Source organism: Paramacrobiotus metropolitanus, unplaced genomic scaffold, assembly GCF_019649055.1.
Source record: "Paramacrobiotus metropolitanus isolate TYO unplaced genomic scaffold, Prichtersi_v1.0 Parri_scaffold0000186, whole genome shotgun sequence".
NCBI lineage: Eukaryota > Metazoa > Tardigrada > Eutardigrada > Parachela > Macrobiotidae > Paramacrobiotus > Paramacrobiotus metropolitanus.
Genome location: NW_026570406.1, coordinates 10,328 through 31,475, shown reverse-complemented (window position 1 = coordinate 31,475; position 21,148 = coordinate 10,328). Strand labels below are relative to the sequence as shown.

The 21,148-nt window shown below is 44.2% G+C and overlaps 2 protein-coding genes across 2 annotated transcripts; one reads left to right on the top strand and one right to left on the bottom strand.

The window, feature by feature from the left end:
• The first annotated feature begins 2,817 nt into the window (after window positions 1-2,817).
• LOC129600612 (soma ferritin-like) lies at window positions 2,818-6,350 on the top strand. The gene is made up of 5 exons (XM_055499146.1): window positions 2,818-3,024; window positions 3,138-3,197; window positions 3,306-3,452; window positions 5,022-5,147; window positions 5,912-6,350. Exons 1-5 carry the CDS (start codon window positions 2,968-2,970, stop codon window positions 6,059-6,061), a joined length of 540 nt encoding a protein of 179 aa, XP_055355121.1. The 5' UTR covers window positions 2,818-2,967; the 3' UTR covers window positions 6,062-6,350.
• An 8,062-nt stretch (window positions 6,351-14,412) lies between these two features.
• On the bottom strand, window positions 14,413-20,461 carry LOC129600620 (uncharacterized). Its single transcript, XM_055499158.1, has 3 exons — window positions 19,615-20,461; window positions 19,194-19,455; window positions 14,413-14,531 (listed from the first exon to the last, which is right to left on the bottom strand). Exons 1-3 carry the CDS (start codon window positions 20,332-20,334, stop codon window positions 14,485-14,487), a joined length of 1,029 nt encoding a protein of 342 aa, XP_055355133.1. The 5' UTR covers window positions 20,335-20,461; the 3' UTR covers window positions 14,413-14,484.
• Between the last annotated feature and the right edge of the window lie 687 nt (window positions 20,462-21,148).

Here is a 21,148-nt window from a genome sequence, read left to right as displayed (position 1 = left end):
TAAACGTTATCGAAGTTTATACTTTCGATAATCAGTTCTGCTGCTGCACAATCCATATAGCGAACAATTTTCTGTGGTCGTCCCCATGTGCAATTACCTACAGTTTTATGACTTTTATCCAAAAAATCATAAGACACTAAGCAAAATCCGCGACACACACATGACAGGAGTTCCTGGTCTCAGTAAATGATGACAGGGTTCCTAGTGTTTTAAATGCCTGAATTGTGCATCCAGTTCGATAATGCACCGGGTAAAAGAGTGCGGTCTTGAACCTAGACGATTTATAACATTTGTAACTTGAATCCAGACCGTTTGTAATGACCGTTTGCAACATTCCTCAGCGGTCGCTGATGTCGCAAATGAATAGCTGCATCAGCCAGTTTACATAGGCATTTGGCTGACAAGTCTTTGACGTGCACATGAATTGTTTCATTTTGCATGGTTCGAATCGCAAAGCTTCGGTGTTTCCTGTTTGCAGATTTACCAGATTTCCTAGAGTTTTTCTTCACGTTTATTGTTCCGATCCGTATGCTTTATGATTTATTTTCAGTGTTTCATTGTTCCATGTTTCATTGTTCGATATCGCAAGCTTGAGTGTTTCCTGTTGCAGATTTTCAAGAATTCTCAAGTTTTTCTTCACGCTTCATGTTTCGTGTTTCGTTCCCCGATCCGTTGTTACCTTTCTGATTAAAGTTCGTTATTTCATTCTACATAAAGTTTGACATTTCACTCTTTATTTGTCCAGCTCAGTCACCTGTTTAATGTTGTCCAAACTTAAACATTCTCTCCATAGAACATGGTTAATGCAAATACTTTAACGAGTATAAAGTTCAAAACAAATATTTACGTTTACAAAGTTGAGGACATAATTTAATACTTTCACGCTTACGCAGCTGATATAACCAAGCGGTGTGTAGCCGACGAACAATGAATATCGGAACCGTAAACAGGAATTTACAGATACTGTATGCAGCAATTTTCTCACTATTCACCGATGTGCTGGTGATCCCCTGTGATTTGGACGTCGTGGAGGATTTCATCCTTTATGCTGCACATGCAAAAGCAGAAAATAATGTAGATGTCTGTCAGCCTTTATTGTCGTATTGGTTGGATACATGGTACATGGTACCGAAGTGGTGTACATGGACGAAAACTTCCTTCAACGCACTTCTAAACACTTCTCTGCTTTGTTTTATGACAATCTGTAGCCGGATGATTTGTACACATTGGCGTGGAGACCGTTCGTGCGCACAGCATCCGGATCGAGAGTTATTACTGTACAAAATTCCAAAAAGTTTAAATGCATTTAGGTGTATCAAAAGTCTCGTTATCGACCGATTTTCTTTAAGTTTTGCACAGAAAACCATGTAAGTGTGAAGATAGTTTATGAATTTCAAAAATTTTAAAAATGATTTTATAATTTCAAAGAATGCTAGAACTGTGGTTCGGTGTAAAAATGACTTTCAAGCTTATGTGCGTTTTCGTGCAAATTTGGCGAAGATTGGTTGATAACGAGACTTTTGGTACACCCGAATGCATTTAAACTTTTTGGAATTTTTTTACAGCCATAAGTTCCATAACTACCGAACCGAATGCTGCTCGCGCAAACGGTTTTTTTTTGCTTATGTGTTCAAATCATCTGGCTACAGAATGTTATAAAACGAAGCGTAGAACTGTTTGGGAGTGCGCTAAAAGGAAAGTTTACGTCCATGTACACCAGTTTGGTGCCATGCATGTACCGGGCCACTCCCCTTAAGTTGGTACAGGGTGGAAGGGGTCCACTTGAATTTTGTGCTCCTGGTCAGAATAGGGTCGACTGACATGGGTCTTGCATTTCAATGGTGCTTTTGCTAACGGTCAGCTGCGGTCATTCAGCTGGGCTCTTCTGACCACAGGTGGTAGCAAAACACAAAGGTCAGCAGTACCGGAAAAGGATGGTAGCAGCTAGCGCAAAATCGCTGAAAACCCTTTAAATTGAAATTTGATCGGGCCTAACTGTGGTCTGATGATTGGCCAGACCCAGTTCATTAGAGCAATAAAGTTTTGAAAATCAACTGTTGGTAGTCCTACTGACTCCTATATCGTATAAAGAATTCTTAAAGCAAGCCGATAAATACCTTTTTGACGCAGAACTTTTCTATTTTATTATAATTCATTCAATTAAGTAACTGATGCGTTATCGCCCGTCATATTATTATTGTTACAGTTCTATGCGGAATACGATCTGTCGCACGTGTAACAAGCAACCAGCGATCAGATTTTACAATCAGCAGACTCAGTTCATTTGTTTAAATCTTTATTTTCTGGGCTAATATAAACTCGTGCAGTTAGTGACGTCCTCATCAGTCTGCTTCTGGTCAAGTCCTCTGGTAGTCTATCTAATAACAATCGCATACAAATCGGCTATCGGTATACACATTTGTAGTATAGCTGTGACCTTATAATAATTATTAGCATAACAGCTGCTTGACTTGTTAATTCCACGCATCCGAGTTATGTTGATTGATTTATATCAAATTTTAAATTATTCACCTTTTCAGATTTCTTCCGTGAAGCACAGGTACTCTTATCCATCAGGTAAACCTGTTCTAAATCACAATGACAATACACAGTATCATCAGTACTGTCACTTGTTACTACTGTGCTTGTCTCTCGTAATTGTACGAAGTTAATTTATTGGTATTCATAATCAGATAAATGATTAAACTATTCGTAGAACTGAAATGTGCCGCGGACAGGCAACGCGTGTTTATCCGACCCACGGCCTCACGTGATGGACGATGGAGCATGTGATAATTAGTTAATTACATCTATAAGTACTTATGTGCTCTGTCAGCCGTCTCCGCCATTAATAAGCGACACTACTGCAGTCTCTTCATAAAAACTTCGTTTTCAGCAAATTTTCTTCGAGATTTGATATACTGGTAGAAGTCTATTAGGTTCTTCAGTGTGCTGCGATTCCCAAAAATGACCAATCCAGGATACGTCAGTGCGGTCCGCCAAAATTACCATGCCGAAAGCGAAGTACGTTTATGTTTTCCATGAACCTCCGACTCTTCTGTCGGATCGGTTTTTGCCAGATTTCTGAGCACCAGATAAAGAATTCATTTTATATTGAAACGAATTGGTTTTTGCAGGCCGCCGTCAATAGGCAGATCAATATGGAACTGTACGCTTCGTATACTTATCTTTCTATGGTGAGTCTCCGGATGACTTGGTGGCAAAAATCACGCTTTGCAGACTCGCTCGAAGCAATCGAGTAATGTAAACTATCAGCTGCCGCTTTACAGCTTGCCGTCTCGTAGGCCGAGTATTTCGATCGGGATGACGTGGCCCTGAAGGGATTCGCAAAGTTCTTCCAGAAGCACAGCCATGAAGAACGGGAGCACGCTCAGAAACTGATGAAGTACCAGAATATGCGTGGTGGTAGAATCGTGCTGGCTGACATCAAGGTTAGTTTCTTGCTTGATAGACGTGAGACTTTAAGACTACTACAGTAGGAGTTCTTGCAAGGCGTGTCATTTATTGTGTGTACATTTAGTTATGGAAGTGATGTTTATTGCTACAGTAAGACTGAGATCACAGTGCAGTCGATATTCTGCCCGCTAAAGTATTATGACATACAAGGTCGTCCTCGGTTTCGCATCAGATTTTCTTGTGAACTGGAGTCTTTTTTAAAAAGTAATTAGTCCCTGCAGGTTTTATTTTGCAGCTTTACTCTTCATTGCCATTTTACAATTTCGAAAGCGGTCCAGGAAATGCTTTTCTGTTTTTGTTTTAAAACATCCAACATACAGCTTAGGACAAAATGGTCGCATACCCAACATCTCCACATTCAGTACGAAAGCAGCGCAGTGCACTGTACAATTGTGTTCAAAATATTCGTTTCGTACAAGTGCACTGCACCGGTTGCGTACAGAATGCTGGGTATGGGGCTATGCGACCATTTAGTCCTACATTGTAGTGCGCTAAAAGGTGATAAGTGACTTACGTTGGAATTTGCAATATGTAAAAGGTTAGCTTTTTAACTATAATACTGTATATAGTGTTTGCTTTAAAAATTACATTAGCATTGCTCATTGTGAATGTGTACCCTAAGATCTGATTATATCACTTATATGCACCGAGTACACCGACACCTATCTGGTGAGTGGTGACAGTCCTACGAGCTAAGTCATGTGTCTGTGAGTGCGTTTACCCGTACCGTACCCTGTGTGTGTGGTACTTTAAGCCTTATTAACAGCATCTATTCTTCGAACGTTAATAGCATGTATTGTTCGAACATCGTGTGCCAGTCGTGTTGATTCGTTATAAGATATTATAGTCAGTACATTATCTTATATATTTTATCAGTTTGAATATTCGATAGCGTTGCTATGCGCAGCAGTATTACCAAGTCTTTCAAGATCATCTTGAACTTTGGTTCAGTACCGGCATCTAAACGTTGCTCTCACGGTGGTTACAGAAACTCCACATTTACCGTACAAGACTCACCATCAGTTTGTTTATTTGCCTTTTGCGGATTTTTGTTAATACTTTGTATTTGACTTGCGTGCATGGAAAAGATGTTTACAGTTTGCGGACTGCTGAAGTGGCGCTCCTAGCAATCGAGTACTGTAGTGGCGGTTAGAAGTGAGACCCTGTCTGATCCGGCCGGTGTCTTAGCCCGGCTGGCCGTTGGACACGCTGCCTTGTAGGTATACCGAAAAATGTATAGTAAACTTCCGTACACCATACCTTTTTACCACCGGTCCCCGCTACAGCTTTTTTTGTATTGTAGTAAAATTAATGACAAGAAACCGTTAACCGGTATATTATGTCTGATTGTGCACCTTCCGTTTTGTCGTGGCTATGGCTTGGTAGTTGGTGTGTTTTGCAACACTCAGTTAACATTCCCAGTTCGTCACTGAGTTCGTGGACTGGGTCCTCCGTATTTACATTGGGGAGCCTGTCAGTGGCTACTGGCCGAAGCTCTATGGAGCACACGTGTCCCGTGTCTAAAAATAATTCGCTTATTTCAGAAGCCTGAGCGCGATGAATGGGGAAACGGTTTGGATGCTATGTCTGCAGCATTGCAACTGGAGAAGAGCGTGAATACGGCTTTGCTGGAACTGCACAGCATTGCTAATAAACACGGTGATCCACAGGTAAAACTTTATGACAGAAATACCATATGTGTGAAACGATTTATTAGCCATCACAGAATTAAAAAAAAGATTTCGGAAGATTAAATGCATATTGACGTTTATCATTAACTTGATACGGCTTCTTGTCGTGCATCTCTCTACTGTAGTGTTTAAGTCTTGAAATACGGACATGGGACAGGTTCGACCGTTTACGAAACTCTCGTACTTGATTTCTCATGCCGTTTGAGAAGTGAGTAATGTTTTAACTATAGAAGTATGAATTTCGCATTGTTAATGCAATGTATTTGTTGGTACTGTATTGTACTAGGTAAAGGTACTGTGCAGTAATTTCTGTAGTACAATGCTCGTATTAAATTTTCAGCTTTTGGTTTGCTTGTGATCCGTACTGTATTTGGGTTCGTGATACTCCTACGTGGTACATAAAATACTTTAGCGTACTCAGGTTTATGTCGAACAAAACAACTGAACAAGCGAACTCTACTTTACAGTTCTACTTTACAATTTACAGTCAGTCTTTTCATGAAAAGCATATGCGCAGCAGCGCACGTAGGCAGATGTTCAGTGTTCACATTCCAGGTTGCTGTATACGGTAACTGAAAGATTACTATTTAATTTTCGAAACCGTAACACTTTTCCGCTTTCCAAAACTTTAACTGAAATATGGCGGTGAAGGGAAGGTGTTAGATCTACAGCGTTCTTTCTGAACATCCGGTGAACAGCGTTATGATGTTGAACAGACATGAAATCTGAATTCGACTTTGCAGATGTGTGACTTCATTGAAACCGAGTATCTTGAGGAGCAAGTGAAGGCAATCAAGGAGATCTCGGAGCACATTACAAATCTGAAACGAGTTGGACCTGGCTTGGGCGAATATCAGTTTGACCAGGAAACTCTGGATGGTGGATCTGCATAAATGTTATCCACTAATTTGGTATTTCGCTCAGCGTATTCTTTACGTGTACACTGTTTTCCCGATACGCACCTTTCTCGTGCCATGATTTCTAGTTTTTGAATGTGTGGTACAGATATGTTCGTGTTTATGTGAGGAATATGGTCATATCATATGACCTTCATTATTATGATCATTTTCGCGGTCTGTTATTTTCGTAGTCCACAATGGGTCTGTATCATGGAATTATTATAAGTCAATGATATCGAAAATTGCAGTAGTTGTTGTGACGTTAAAAATTGGTACACTGGAATTTGCCGGCAACGCTCTGTTACACAGTTACAGCCTATAACAAGCACTAACTAAAGCTACTAAAAACACGCTTACTAAGGGTTCTCCACTAACGGCTCTATAAGTTAAAGATGCGCTTTCTCTTTAACTCCCACTAGCCAATCATATTTCAGTAATCGGTACAACAGATATCAGCACAGTGCATACAGGATTCGGTCTAGTACATACTTAACGTTTTGTGTATTTTATTCCGAGTAGCGGTATACAGAAGTCACAATTTTCTATCACTGTTCAAAAGATGTGCAGATTCCACAGCTTCGGCAGACAGCAGAAATAGGCGACTGAATTATACAGAATATTTCATCCAAATTAGCCAGTGCTGGTGCTGTTCCCATGACAGCGGCCGCATTTCCACGTTGGGTTTCGATGCTGAACCGCTGACGCCCATATCAGGCCCGGCTCCTGACGTATCATCTGTCCGAGTTAGCTAACCACTTTTGGCGGGGCGTCTAACGCAAAGGGATCGCCCGTAACACATGGCGATCTGCCGTTCCCCGTTTGATAGAGTACTGAGGAACTGGGAGCTCCAGTTTTTGCTTTAGCGCTTTGGTGGGCGGATGTAGCTCGGTTAGTGCCATTTAGTGGCCACCCTTGTATTTAACGGTGTGTTGGGAAGTGTTGCACTTTTTTCCGTCAGATTATTGACTGGCTGTATATCACTGGTGGCAATAGTGCTGCTGGTCATAATCGACGCACTGGGAATGGGGACGCGCATAGGAAAAGCGGAGAACGGCTGCACAGAGTGCATGGACGGCACGGAACTATCCGAGGAGATACGAGCACGCCGTTTGCTCTTAACGCCGCAACGAGTGCGACGTTGCAACCAGCCAAAACAACTGGCAGATGACAGGATCACCGGTTCATCATCCACTTTGACATCTGCATCGGCATTAACCATGTACGTTATTCGACTGCGTTATGAAAACAAACACTTCCGAGCGTATGACAAATATTGTACAATACAATAATGTTTGAAGGCGAAAAAAAGCATCCAAAGAAAAACTTGTAGCAACACCTGCAAAGCCCTAATATGTTTATCAGAGAAGCAGCATGCGAGTGCTGTACTAGTACTTATATTAAAACCCTCGTGATATGATGCTGCTTACCAGTTGGGTAAATACGGTTTAGTGTCGTATTGGCCCCGGCGGATGGATGATTGATTACGGCGTTCTTCGGGGACGGTGCACTTCCTGCCGCGGCATTACTGCGCTGCTTTACGCCAGACATCGACGCCCGGAAATTGTCGGCCCGTGGCGTCTCCGGCTGTCTGACATCTCCGCTGCCATACCGTAATCCCGCTCGTGCAAATGTGACACCCGTATTCGGACTGCTTAAGCGGGAGCGTGCCGTCGCCAACGAGCCTGCTGTTCGGTTAGCGGATTTCGGTGACGTCACGGTAGCCACGGCCTGTCGCGATGACGGTGGTTGGCTGTTCTGTTTGCCTGACACTGCAACCGGTGTTTTGCCACTGGGCACATCGGGCTTTTGGCCGCGGACTGGTGATGCGGACTTATATTCTGCTTTCTGTGAATGAGTAAACTCCGAATGCTTGCCGGATGATTCCGTGAACTGCGTTACCGGGACGTCCAGGGAAAGCAGCGAAAGCTGATCGTTAGTCAACGATAAATTATCTTCATGTGACAGACTGCCGGTTGCAACATCCGGTTTCGGTAATGATGTCGTTGTAGGACGGAAAAACACCGAGACTTTTCGTGTCCGTTGGGTGCTAAATGGCGACGGCAAGGACTGGTCAATGGGTAGTTCTAACTGAGGCTGCTGTGAAGGATGCGGCCTCACCGCACCTACCGGCGTAATATTCAACGAGGTTGTGGGTTGGCCATGTGAAGGCGACAGCGACGGTTTGGCTTCACCGGTGTAATCGTCGCTTAGTAATTCGTTAGAATTTCGTATATCGCCCGATAAGCATTGCTGCGCATCAGCGTCCGTGGACAAGATAACCGAGATGGAGAGTGTGGATTCGGCCGATATAACCGACTGGGCTATCGGCACTGTCGGCTGCTGATCGGCCGTCCGACCACTGCCATCCGAGTATTTCGCCGCGGTATCGCCGTTGCTGGGCGAGAGATTGGTATCAGCGAGCTTGGTGTCCGGCCACAGCTGGCTGTTGACAAAAGCAGACGGTACTGAAGGAGAATGCCGGAGGGGTGGCGGCTGAGCGAAACGAGAATGGCTGGGAGAGTGATTACTGTTGATGGTTAGCTGGTGCGCGGACTGGCGTTGGGCGTTGAGAAGACGCCCTAACTGCTCCTGCCGCGGTACCGGCGATTGCACCAGCTCCAGGCGCAGCGACGGGACGCTGGCTTTTTTCGGGGAATCAACGCGTGGTAAGATGGGATGCCGGTTGGGTTCTTTGCGGATCTTCAAATCCTTTCCCACCCAATCGAAGGTGGTTGCCACGATGACCTGGGTCGCGGACGGTGCCGCATCCTCATCAGGGATCTCCGCCAACTGCCTGGCCCCTTCCCCGATGGAATGGTTGCCGGAGTCTTTGCTATCGCTCGACGTGTTATTGGTTGCTGTCTCGGTATGAGTTTCCGTCCAGGATCCAACCAGCGCCGCGGCTACCGGTTGGGCGTGCGCCAGGGCCTGCGCTCGCTCTTGCGCCTGGATACGGGCTAAGAGATCCCGGAACAACTGCACGAGATACACGTAATCCGGCTCTTCGTGGAACTTGAGCGCCCGTGAATATCGTAGCAGCTGAGCAAATTCAGCAGGACAGTTAGAACAGATGCTCTCCGCGGCTTCTTCAGCTTTGCGTGCTCTGATCATCGCGTTCTTCTTGGACGTGTCTTTCTCATAGATACCCTGCCAGGGCAGGCGACCTTTAAGGAAGTAGACCAGGACATATGCCAGTGATTCCAGATCTGCAACAAAACCATGCATTTCAGCTGTAGCCTCTTTATTCACGTATCTGCCATGGGATCTCCGTCATACGCCAGCGCAATTCATTTTTCGTTCATCTGGAACATTCTCGAAAATGCGGACTGTAATTTTCATGGCGGTAATTTGCGTAAATAAAAGATGCGATGATGACACAGTGCTCTGCATGACAATTACCATCTCGGTATGATAGCGCATTTCCATTATGGGCGGAGATGGACATGTAACGCGGTGTACCGGACGGGCAGACAATACTGTTCTCATTGTACAGGAACCTTCCCTGTTCCTGATCTTTCAGCACCTGGCTCAATCCGAAATCCACAATGTAAATCACTGCAATAAAGAAAGAGTTTTCAGCTAATATGTCTTAATGCCGGTGCACATCAGAGGACCGTGAGCGGCCTTTTTTATAATATCAGGTCCTGCAATTTAGTGATTACATTGCTAGAGCAGTTTTATAAGTAGCAGCTGGAGAGAAAATCGCAGAAGTATCAATTATTTTCCCGTGTATTGGATTCTGATTACTTGTAACTGCATTTCAGAGTGTTCGTCTGCTGCTACGTCCACAAATCTGCATAGAAATATTGACTTTTGCTTCCCCGCAATTGGCACGTGCAAGTTGCTAATCTGTTAGTGAATGTTCCAATGATTTTGACATGTTTTTATTGATTTATTTTTATTTACCATTGTCCATGCCGTCGTTTGGCAGACCGGTGAGGAAGTTTTCTCCCTTGACGTCGCCATGAACGATACCTTTTCTGTGCATATACTGTAACCGTTCGAAGCACTGGAGTGCAATGAGACACACGGTTTGTAAGGTGAATTTGCGTTCCATCTGCTCGAAGATGTCATCCAGTGACGGTCCCATCAAGTCCATTACCTGTAATTTTCCCAGAGTTGCAGTACTTGTATACGCCCCACCCGCGCATTGCCTGGTAAATCTTTACACCATAGATCAATCAGCAGCATAATAACGCTGTCCAGCCACTTTCGCTCGCAGCAATGACACTACGAGTATGACATACTGTAATTATACCATCCAAAAGCTCCTTTTACTGTGCTGGTAATAATCGTGCGCAGTGCGTTCCTGTACTCAGTGTACTGTATGCTCCTGCAGCACCCGGGCAATCCAGCCATTTGATACGAGTGTCATACAATCAACAAATTTGTACCGTATGTGCACAAGACGCTTTCAATCGCTGATTCGCTGGTTATTACTTTGGTCGCCTGTGCTCCGCTGTCACAGATTCGAAGCGCGCGCCTGTAACGCTGCATGGGAGTTGTGTGTTGTTCCCTGATAGTTGATACGTATTATTAGGTCTTCAGGACAATTAGAGTAACCGGAGCAATCAGTGAGTCAGAAGGAGGCAGCCATTCACGTCCTTGGTAACTGACAATGTGGTGGTCGGCACGTTCATTTCACGGTACTGCGCAAATGCCAGTTATTTGCTACTGTCAGCTCAGGACCCAGCCTGAACATTTTTCAATTCAATATGTATCTCGTAAATGATCATTGTATTGAGGCGTCTTCCTGGTGCAGTTAAACGAACTATGACCTCTTCGGTTATTTGTTTTGAGTTAGTCGTTTTCAGCAGGCAACCATCTTACAGAAATTTCAAAACATTGACCGCCACAAATATTCAAGGCCATCCGAAAACAAAGGCCGTACGTGAGAACGTAAACATACGTAAACCGTACGTAAACAACAAAGTACGTACGTGAGAAATCACCGTAGAAATCGGCTTAGGGAAATGGCACGGTACATGGTGTCAAAAATGGGGTACACACAGTTAAACTTTCACTTTTGCGCACTCAGAATCACTCTTTTTGTAATACTTTATGTCGTTCTGAAGCTAAATGACTTGTATACATTGGTCTGAGAACCGTTTGTGCGCGCAATATCTGGTTACCGAGATATGGCGTACTGAAAGGGGCGAAAAGTTCAAAAGCATTGTTGTGTGCCAAAAATCTGACTATTACCCAAACTTCTTGGTACAACAGACACATGTCAAACACTTGGTTTCGGCACAAAAGACACGAAGTCGAAAGTGCACCAACATCAGATCCATAACATTGTTTTCCGGATTTTTAAATGAATTTCCTAAATTCAATATTTATTTACAGTTATGGGAAAGTGCTATGAACCTGAAATTGGTTCACTTTTGAATTGATGGTCATACGACTTTTGCAGCAAAGTTTCAAGAAGATCGGGTAATGACCAGCCTTTTGGTACACAACAGTGCGTTTAAACTTTTCACCCATTTTGGTACGCCTTATCTCCGCAACCGGATGTTAGCGCGGTACTAGTTTAATTAAGCAGAACTTTCTACGCGCGATCACGTGGTATTCAAGACAAACGACACATACGACAACGAACCGCATGTTATCAACATAAACAGTACGATTACTCTGTACTTTGCCAAATCACCATACTGTTCACTGAACAAGTTGATTTCACGCTAGAAAGGTACACACAGTTGATTAGAACTCACCAGAGCGTTGTGCGCGGTACCGCACAAGCCATAGTAATAGCATCGCGGTATTCCCTGCGCATCTCCCAAAATGGAGTAAATGTTGTATTCAGCGGATAAATGGCGCATCCCGGTGTGTCCCAAGGATTCGACCTTGACCGCAAATCGTTTCGCCGACATGGACTTGTGGTAACCGTACCGCACCTCCCCGAAACCACCTTTCGCAAACGCTTCCCCAATGGCGAACCAGATACCGACCTGCATCCCAAACAGCCTATCCATCTTCTCCTTTTCTGGCGCAACTTGCGTCCTGACCGGCACACCCCCGCGGTGCAGCTCCGTCCACAGCCCATCGGAGGGCACATCCTCTACCACCTGATGGGAGCCGCCCATTCCCAGATGCTGCCTGATCCGCCCCGGGGAGAAGGCTCCGTCCCGGATGGCATCTTTCAGCGTTGACCATCCACCACCAAAAATATTCCGCGTCGTCCGAGGGGTATCCCGGGTACTGGTGTGGTGATGGCCAGGTGAGTGCATGTGGCTGAACGGACTGTGCGCGGGACTGCCGGTGGCTGGGGAGAGCCTGGTGCCACGGGGTGACTTGTGGGTGACACTGGATGACATGGCGGATGTTTGGGGGTCTTTCCGTTTATCACTAGCATCGGGAAATGGGAAGCCACGAAGAAAATGTCAGTAAAAGTCAACCGTCGATCTCGTGAAGCGAATGTATACAGAGTAGTTGAGAAAGAAAAGCTGGGTGGGATATTTAACCAAGGGTCACGGCACAGCCGACGACTGCTGTCGCGAAGTGCGATTATTCGTAACAGAAAACGCTTGTTATGTTAGTTGGCTTTATAGTGTAAACACACACACACGGCTGGGGATGTATACATTTCCGCGTGCAAACGGGAGCTATGCGGATTCGGCGATTATGGCCATTAGGCAAACCATAACAGTGATCAGTGCCACTGTGCAGCGCGTCACTCAGGCCCGGCAGATGGTATACAGGAGATTAATGCGGATTCGTCGCGTGCGCCGCGGCCTCAAAGCCGCCAATTTGAAGGAGGAAAATGACGAGGAGGAGGGGCGGATGTGGTGCCGGTTTACAGGTGCACGAGCAGTCATACCCAGGGTAAACCCTTGTCAACTGCATACATGACGCGCTTCATTAAACTGCGGTTAAGCTAACCATCAGCAGAATACGCCACTGATTCATTAGAGTGCACGGCAATTAACGCTTGAAACACCTTCACAAATTACCCTTCCTGACGTCAAGCGACATAGGTAATGTTGTTGTGATCTTCTTACCGTGGCTTTAAGAATTTTGATCCGTTAGCAGGGCACATTTATCTGGTCCAAATTCAGAAAAATCTCATCTTCTGCAAAAATTACTATACCACTTAAGTATAATTAAAAAAAATCATTTTTATGTGCTGAGGCTCAAAGAAGATGGCCAAACAAAGTTAACAGAATTGTTGATACTACATACTGTTACAATGCAGTGGTGTACTTCTCAGTTCTCGGACTCTGTACAAGCGTTTACTTAAAAATAATTCAAAAAATCTCATATTTTGCCGTGTGTGAAGTGTGTAAAAATAATCAAATGTGTAAAAATATCAGACTTCAGGTATCACAGTATTGCTGCAGCTATCTGAGTGGATTTACTCATGGCACATTTTCATGCATATTTCGTCTTCGCAAGCTGAAGCCTATCCGAGTATTGTTTTAGGTTTACTATGCCGCGCATCTCTGCCTTGACGAACAGCAGACAACAAACGTTCGCTAATTAACAATATTTTCAAATATATACAATATGTTCTATATAAGTCTGCCGACCTGTACCTTTCAACTGCTGTACTACCATACTCATACCCGTAATCGATTTTCCAGAAATATTCTACTCGGCGACTCCCTCTTAAACTTTTGCTTATAAAATTACATTAATTCGTAAGCATATAGCATTCATATATATAACAGGCCCATCGGCAAAAAATGACAGCCGTCTGAATCAGTATTACCTACGTACTGCAGCCGAAGTTACAAGTTATTATAAAAGCTTTTATACCCTAATTTTGCATCCATTTTATACTAATTTCGCATAAACCCTTTTACTCACTTATTACCGAATTTTTCATAAATTGTTACTGGAAAATTTAGACAGGTAGCGTGATATTCGTTCTCGGATCACTGGGAGTGTGATCTCTAGGCCTCTCTAGGCCTAAACACTGAAAAAATGGGAAAAAATCTACAGTTTCCTAGTGGTCTACCGTTCTGATATACCATTTGTTGCCAGTTCCTTCATCAAACTGCCACGTTAGCTCCTCTGCAGGCTTTAACAGTTATTCTGCTGCATACTTGTGCAAACGTGCATACTCCTGCTTATCTGAAATCTTTGACGATAGTGCACCTCGTGCCGTGTGGTCCTTAGCTGGAGTGATATTTCTAGCGTTAGTGATCGCCGGTGACACGAAGAACCTGCTACAGATTCTTTTTTTTTCTAGTTTTTTCTCCATTAGTTTCGGCATATCGGCAGTTTTTTAATCATTATATTACCGACCGGCGACCGTAACCGGTCAAACTTAGGACACGGCTCATTAATTGCAAACCAGAAATGGCATTCTAACCAGAAATACAGTAGGTGTAAAATAAACAGGGCACCCAATACGCAAAATACGGTTAAAAACCGCAAAAATATCCCGGAAAGATATGCATTGCGCACCATGTTTAGGACGGCAGGGGGTAAAACGTGGCAGTGGCACCTGCCAGTGGCACTGCCAATGGCATGGCAAGCGATAAAACCTGGAGACTCTGGCAACTGGCAAGCGATAAAACCTGGCAGATGCCGCATAAAATGTGGCAACTAGTAAGTTTTTGGTCAACTGCATAATTTTTTAACATCTTGCCGGTAAAGCGTCAGTTTGACATGCCTATTGTTAATCACTTTATTGGCCATGCACGAAGTTCTTAAGTAAGCGCCGGCATACACAATTTCAAAAGGTCACATCGCATTTTGCGCAAAGTAGCGCCATAAAACAGAATCGCAAGGCGCGTAATCGCGGCTGACGAGGCACTCACAGATTGTCGAGTAGAACTGTAGAATGCAAGCCGCTGAAATATGGGGAAACAAGTCTAGCCAAACCAGTCCCTTGTACTTCTGATGTCAGTCGGCTGGCTGGTGTTTTACGTGGTGGCTATAGATGGTGCTTATGTACCGCGCCTGATTTAACCGTATGTAATGCCGTAACGTCACACTCCTTGCGGGTAACGGCAGCAGTACAGGGAAACGGGCCGAGTAGACTTGCTTTCCACCCTATATGCCTTGCGGTATGCCCTATCCACCTTGCTTGCGGTTAACCATAAAGCTGCCTGACACGTTATTCGGTTAATCAGGTGCCGTTAATTGGTGAAAGAATGAATCTTTAGTTTTCTCGGCACACTCATTTGATGGTTTAACTTGTGATGGCTGCCGTAAGTCAACGCGTGTATTAAAGTAATTAAACACTTCTGTCAAATCCAAAACAATTCTGATCTAATTTTATGAGATCAACTGGAAATATAAACGTTTAGACCCGTTTTACTAACATTTACATATTCAATTGATTTTCCCAATTATTTTCTGGGTAGTCGTTTTTCAGCATAGTACTGTACTATACTACAGCATGCAAAATTGTGCGAACAATTTTGCATGCTGTAGCGCCTGACACAGCATTTATAAATTAAACATTACGCCTGACACAGCACTTATAAATTAAAATTTGTATGATTCCCACTCTCCAGTGAGCCCATTCAGGAGCTAACAAACAATTCATGGTGTATGATGTTGTACTACTGGAAAGTGGACAGAGGCAATGATTGTACCCAAAATTGCATCTACAAACATATTGGTACAGTGCGCAGTGCATTGTACAGATATATGCTTTATGTCAAACCGCTGATAAAAAGTAACTGAAATTGTAACAAACTCTAGAACGTGAACTATACTGGCGGGGCGCTAGCTGTAGTTAACTCATTATTAATAACTATACGGATACGTGTTAATACTGCATCATTATCAATCAAAACTGATAATAAAATATGACCTAGTGATCATACTTTTACAGTCATAAAAAATTATTTATCGGTCATGTTAGACATTGTAATGTTAATTAAACATACCCAGTAATTCTCCACGATCTGTCGTAATATTGAAGACAAAATGTTTTGAATCACAAGGGACACTATATCGTTGTAATTTGTAAAGCATCACGAATTGATTTCTGCGGAGAAAAGGATAGTTAATGAGTGAGTGAAGCCGCGCTTGTGTAGCACGACCTATCTGTGCAGGCTACAGAGTAATGTTTTGACTGCAGACTATCGCCGGTTCGGTTCATGTTCGGGATGCGGGCATGTGAAACTTCGTTGTTATTCTAAAAAAATCGGCGCCTTGTTGGCGCCCACTTTTACATTGGCAGTATAAATAAAATGCAGCATAGCTCTACAAACAGCTAGCGGCTAGCCTTATCAGCTCTTATAGTTTCGCAGGTTCACTAGATGGTTTACTTTCGCCCGTTGTACTTAAACGACGACACAAGCAGAGCTCAGATGAACCCAAGCGGCAAAGTTAACAGAAATTGATTTCTTTGTTTCATATTTTTGATGTGCGATATGCGACCCTGTGCGCACGTTAAAATCGGTTGCGTTGAAATGTTCATACACATTTGACTCTGATTGGGACGCTGTTTTTACTTTTTGATGTGCCTAACAATGCCGACTTCTGCTGCAGTACCGTCATGTTCATGAAAAGTGGACTCCATCAAGGTAGACAGAATCATAGCGGGACACGCTACGTGAAATTAAATTCGTGGTAGTCTATATTTGCGTTCTGTATTTGCGTGTTCGACTATTATGTCAATTTGCGCAAGTAATATTAAGCCCATAGCTTACTCTATGTTTGCACCATTTTTCCCATAATTAGTATCAACATACCGTACATCGATATCTCCTGCCGGAAATGTCCAAAATGTATCACAGCCAACAGGAAGTAGCGCTTAAAGTCAAATAGAAGTTAAATCTGAGATTTCTTCGTTTTGAATTTTGATCAACTATATTTTGGGTATAAACTACGCATAAAGCGAAGGTAGTTTTGCTCAGTTCCGGGATATAAACCGGAGCTCAGTGCCGTTTTCTCCCGGACTTCTATTTAAGGGAAGTGTGCCGATGGATGGTATCAAACTGTATTCATGCACCGTTCACGGTATTTCTCGCTTTCGCGCACTTTCGCATACCTTTTAGTATAGTTTCACGACATTTTTATAGCCAAATTATTTGTATTCATTGGCCTGAAGACCGTTTTTGGGCACAGGAAAGAAACTGTGGAAACCTGCCTCGGTGTTGTTCAAGGTAAAAGACAATAATCTATAGTGAAACTTTTGTACATTGCACTGATTGCAGTGCGTTTGAACAACTGAAACTTTATTTCCATCATTCTCTCTCCAACCGGATGTTGAATGCCTTATAAATAATTTTCTCGCCAGTGTATGCAAAGTATTTGATTAGAATGGCTTAAAGCAAAGGAAAAAGGTTTGGGTGCGCGAAAGTGAAGGTGTTAGCTAACACTGCTACAAAATTCGAGTAAAAGCAGGCCCAGGTGATGTGTCAGCGGGTGTAGCCGGCAGAAAGGTGGACGGTGGATGTTCATTGAAATCGCATCCACCAATCTGCCGACCTTCGGCAGATTGGTGGATGAGCCGTCCACCTTTCTGCCGGATCACATCCACCTTTCTGCTGGATCACATCCACCTTTCTGCCGAAGGTCGGCAGGTTGGTGCATGAGCCGTCCACCTTTCTGCCGGAACACATCCACCATTTTCTACACCCGTCCACCTTTCTGCCGATCCAACCCGTCGGTGTCGATTGATATGACAATGACGCCAATGAATGCATTTAGGTCCATTGTAAGATCAATGCAAGCGTACACTGCTCCGGCAGAAAGGTGGATGCAGTCAATTAGATATTCCAATTACTCTGTCTGAATGCCATGTCGTTCTACTTGCTTTTCTTCTCCGAAGTGATTTTGTTTTATTTCTGAAGTTTAAATAAAACCGAAGAGGTAAACGAGGAGGACTGTAGTCGCGTTGTCAATCAGCTAATCAGCTGGCTGTCTCTCAGCTCAGCAGCTCAGCTCTTCGCAACAGTGAAGACCAAATTCTTTCATCTCCTTCAGTGTTTAGTAGATTTAACCAGTCAACATGCCAAAAGGTAAGAAAAACTTCTAGAAGCTATTCGGTATGCTGGCTGTGGCGAATAACGAAAATTAGGACTGCTTATCTGCGAGAACCCCAATTGCACTGGCTGTCCCAAGTTTACTGCGAACTTATAGTGATCTGTAATTTACATTATTCGCAACAAAAGGCAATTTACTCGGTGCGAAAAACTTACGAATGTTTTCCTATGTTCTTACGAACCTTGGAAAGTTGACGGTGTGGACTTACCGAGAACTGAACGAGAGGAAACGTTCTGGCCTTCACTTTTTCGTCTGCGGAGACAGGCAGCTGACTAGCTGATTGACAAGAAGCACGGTGCTCCTCATCTAGCTTTAGTTTTTTAAATTAAATTTAGAAAACAGAAGCAAATCTCCCCGGATAACAAAGACGAGTAGGAAGACATGTTCAGACAGAGTGAAGGAAATATCTGAGTGACTGCACCCACCACCAAGCAGTGTACGCTTGCACTGATCTCACAATGGACCTATATTCATTCATTGGCGTCATTGTTATATCAATCGACACCGACGGGTTGGATCGGCAGAAAGGTGGACGGCTTTAGAAAAACGTGGATGTGCTTCGGCAAAAAGGTGGACGGCTCATCCACCAGTCTGCTGAAGGTCGGCAGATTGGTGGATGCGATTTCATTGACCATCCAACATCCACCCGTCCACCTTTCTGCCGGCTACAAGCGGGCGTCTACCGTGCTGGTAGCCAGGTTGGCTGATACAATGTACTGCACTGACCCGGAGAGTGTCATCAACACTGTACCCACGCTGTTAACCGCTTACAGCACCGCGTTCATTCGCAGGCCTTATGCCAGCGGTGTCCTTTCTACTTTGTAGATCTGGAAGTAATGCAATACGACCTTTTGAAATTGTGTATGCCGGCGCTTACTTAAGAACTTCGTGCATGGCCAATAAAGTGATTAACAATAGGCATGTCAAACTGACGCTTTACCGGCAAGATGTTAAAAAAATTATGCAGTTGACCAAAAACGTACTAGTTGCCACATTTTATGCGGAATCTGCCAGATTTTATCGCCTGCCACTTGCCAGAGTCTCCAGGTTATATCGCTTGCCATGCCATTGGCAGTGCCACTGGCAGGTGCCACTGCCACGTTTTACCCCTGCCGTTTAGGACAGCCTCGGGCAAATTATTTATCGGCTTCGAAGTCTTCGTCCGACTCACTGCCATCGTAATCTGCGACCTCGTCCTCATCAATCAAGTCTTCGTCCCCGATGATGTCTTCGTTGAGTTCACCGCCATCATTGTCTTCGTCAGGTTGAACGCCTTCACAACTATTCGCAGATGCCGAAACTTCTGTCAATGCACGCAGCGTGATGGTGGTCAGCTGGGAAACATCCACATCCTCCAGATTCTCCTCCGTCCACTCGTGACCGCGATACTGCGTAGTTAATCGCGGATCGCGACTTTGCCAGTCATTAAGCAACTGTCGATCAACCAACTTGTAATGTTGAAGTGCAAATCATAATTGATGCAAGTAAACTAAATTTTCAGTTCCGCTACTGTAGAATTAATTTGAAACAGTTACAAGATCGGTAATATACACAAGACAATTCAACAAATTCAGTCCAGAAGATTTTTCTACCTGAGCAGCCATTGTACGGCGTTCTTCCGATCCTGATCGAATCCATTCCGCCATCACCTCCACATTCACTCCATCGCGCGACAGACTGGCCTGAGTGGCCTCATAGAGATCCCAGAATTGCGCTTCGATATCCGCGGCATCCAGTTGAATCGCAGCATTGGGGATAATCGCCGTCATCCGTCGGCAGCCTCGGTACCAATAAAATTCACACTGGCGCAGTCTGACTTCAGTGCAGCACGGCGGTAAACTCTTCAAGTCTTTAACCAAGCGCCGTATCACCTTGTTGCTTCCATCATCTACTTCCTCGACAACATCACCGTTGTCAGCGTAATCTTGCACGAAACGATCATCCCAATCCAATTTCAAACTCTGAAATATCAGCTGTTTCAAACGAATACCGCCCAGCATCCAGCGAACAACCGCTACGGCACCGCCCATATTTTCCCCCTTCATACACTCTACAACCAATCGTTGCGTGGAACTGTTAATGCTCTTAATCAGGCAAGCGACAGCGCCATAAACGTAGGTAAAATCCTCCACTGTCAGTAGAAAAAACGGGTTCATCTCGAAGGAAATCCAGACGGTTTTCCTGCTGTCCGCGCCAGTCAAGACGGCATTCCACAGCGGACAGACGCGCCGCAGTTTCTGGCGGCTGACGGTATCCAGTGAGTGGAAGATCTCGCGCAGGAGATGCGTCTCAGCAGGCAGTACATGTTTCATTGTCGTCTGTCCGTCATCGCCAGGATGTTTACGCTTTCTAGCGATATCAACCGCGCGAAAGCGTTTCGCTTGTTTGAGAGCACGCTGTATCTTATTTACCCAGTGCTGCTCGTGTGCAAACTCTTTTAGGCTCGTCTGGTACGCTTTTTCCTATCACAAACACATACACCATAAAAAGCTGCGTCTATAAAATTTGGGTTTCCTCACAATGCTGATATACTTTCAAAACTTTTTGTATCATGTTTAGTGTAAGTTTTCTCAGAACAAGTAAGACATAATGACAAATGATTTTCTGTTGCATTGAAAAACTACACTTTACCAAGCAAGGCGATGCATCATACTGTGGGTCAGGTGAAATAAAGCAAATAAACTTATTACATCGTGCGCTTGTTTGCCCTAAGGGGCTGCTGCCATTAAACTACATAGTAACACTAACGACGCACCACATCCTTTTCGTCAGGGGCTTCGTGTCCGTTCGCTGCACATACTTCAGTGTATCGCTAAGGATCGCGGTAACACGGATAGAAGTATCCTTATTAAATTGAAGCTGTTCCCGAAAACGTTCAGCTGGCAAAGAAGTGATGGTCTGCCAATAATTCGCAGGCAAAAGCTGTTCTCGCGATACAAAGCATCTCACCTTCACTGCTCGTTTGGCAAGATCCTTCTCTGACGGTTTGAATCGCACTTGATCAACGTTGAACAGTTCCGCTTGTTGTCGACCGTCCAGTTCAACTTCGACATACACGAGATGAACCTTATCAAATGGGAAGAAGAAAGCACGATGCAGGAGCCGCGCAGGATACCACAGCCAAGC

Bases quoted from the DNA above. Each gene is read 5' to 3' on its own strand.
- LOC129600612 (XM_055499146.1), top strand. From the start codon at position 2,968: ATGACCAATCCAGGATACGTCAGTGCGGTCCGCCAAAATTACCATGCC. The intron at 3,025-3,137 runs GTACGTTTATGT...TGGTTTTTGCAG, and splicing joins ATTACCATGCCGAAAGCGAA to GCCGCCGTCAATAGGCAGAT. The intron at 5,148-5,911 runs GTAAAACTTTAT...TCGACTTTGCAG, and splicing joins ATAAACACGGTGATCCACAG to ATGTGTGACTTCATTGAAAC.
- LOC129600620 (XM_055499158.1), bottom strand. From the start codon at position 20,334: ATGAAACATGTACTGCCTGCTGAGACGCATCTCCTGCGCGAGATCTTC. The intron at 19,456-19,614 runs GTAGAAAAATCT...GTTGATCGACAG, and splicing joins GCCGTACAATGGCTGCTCAG to TTGCTTAATGACTGGCAAAG. The intron at 14,532-19,193 runs GTGAGTCGGACG...TGCCATTGGCAG, and splicing joins GGTCGCAGATTACGATGGCA to TGCCACTGGCAGGTGCCACT.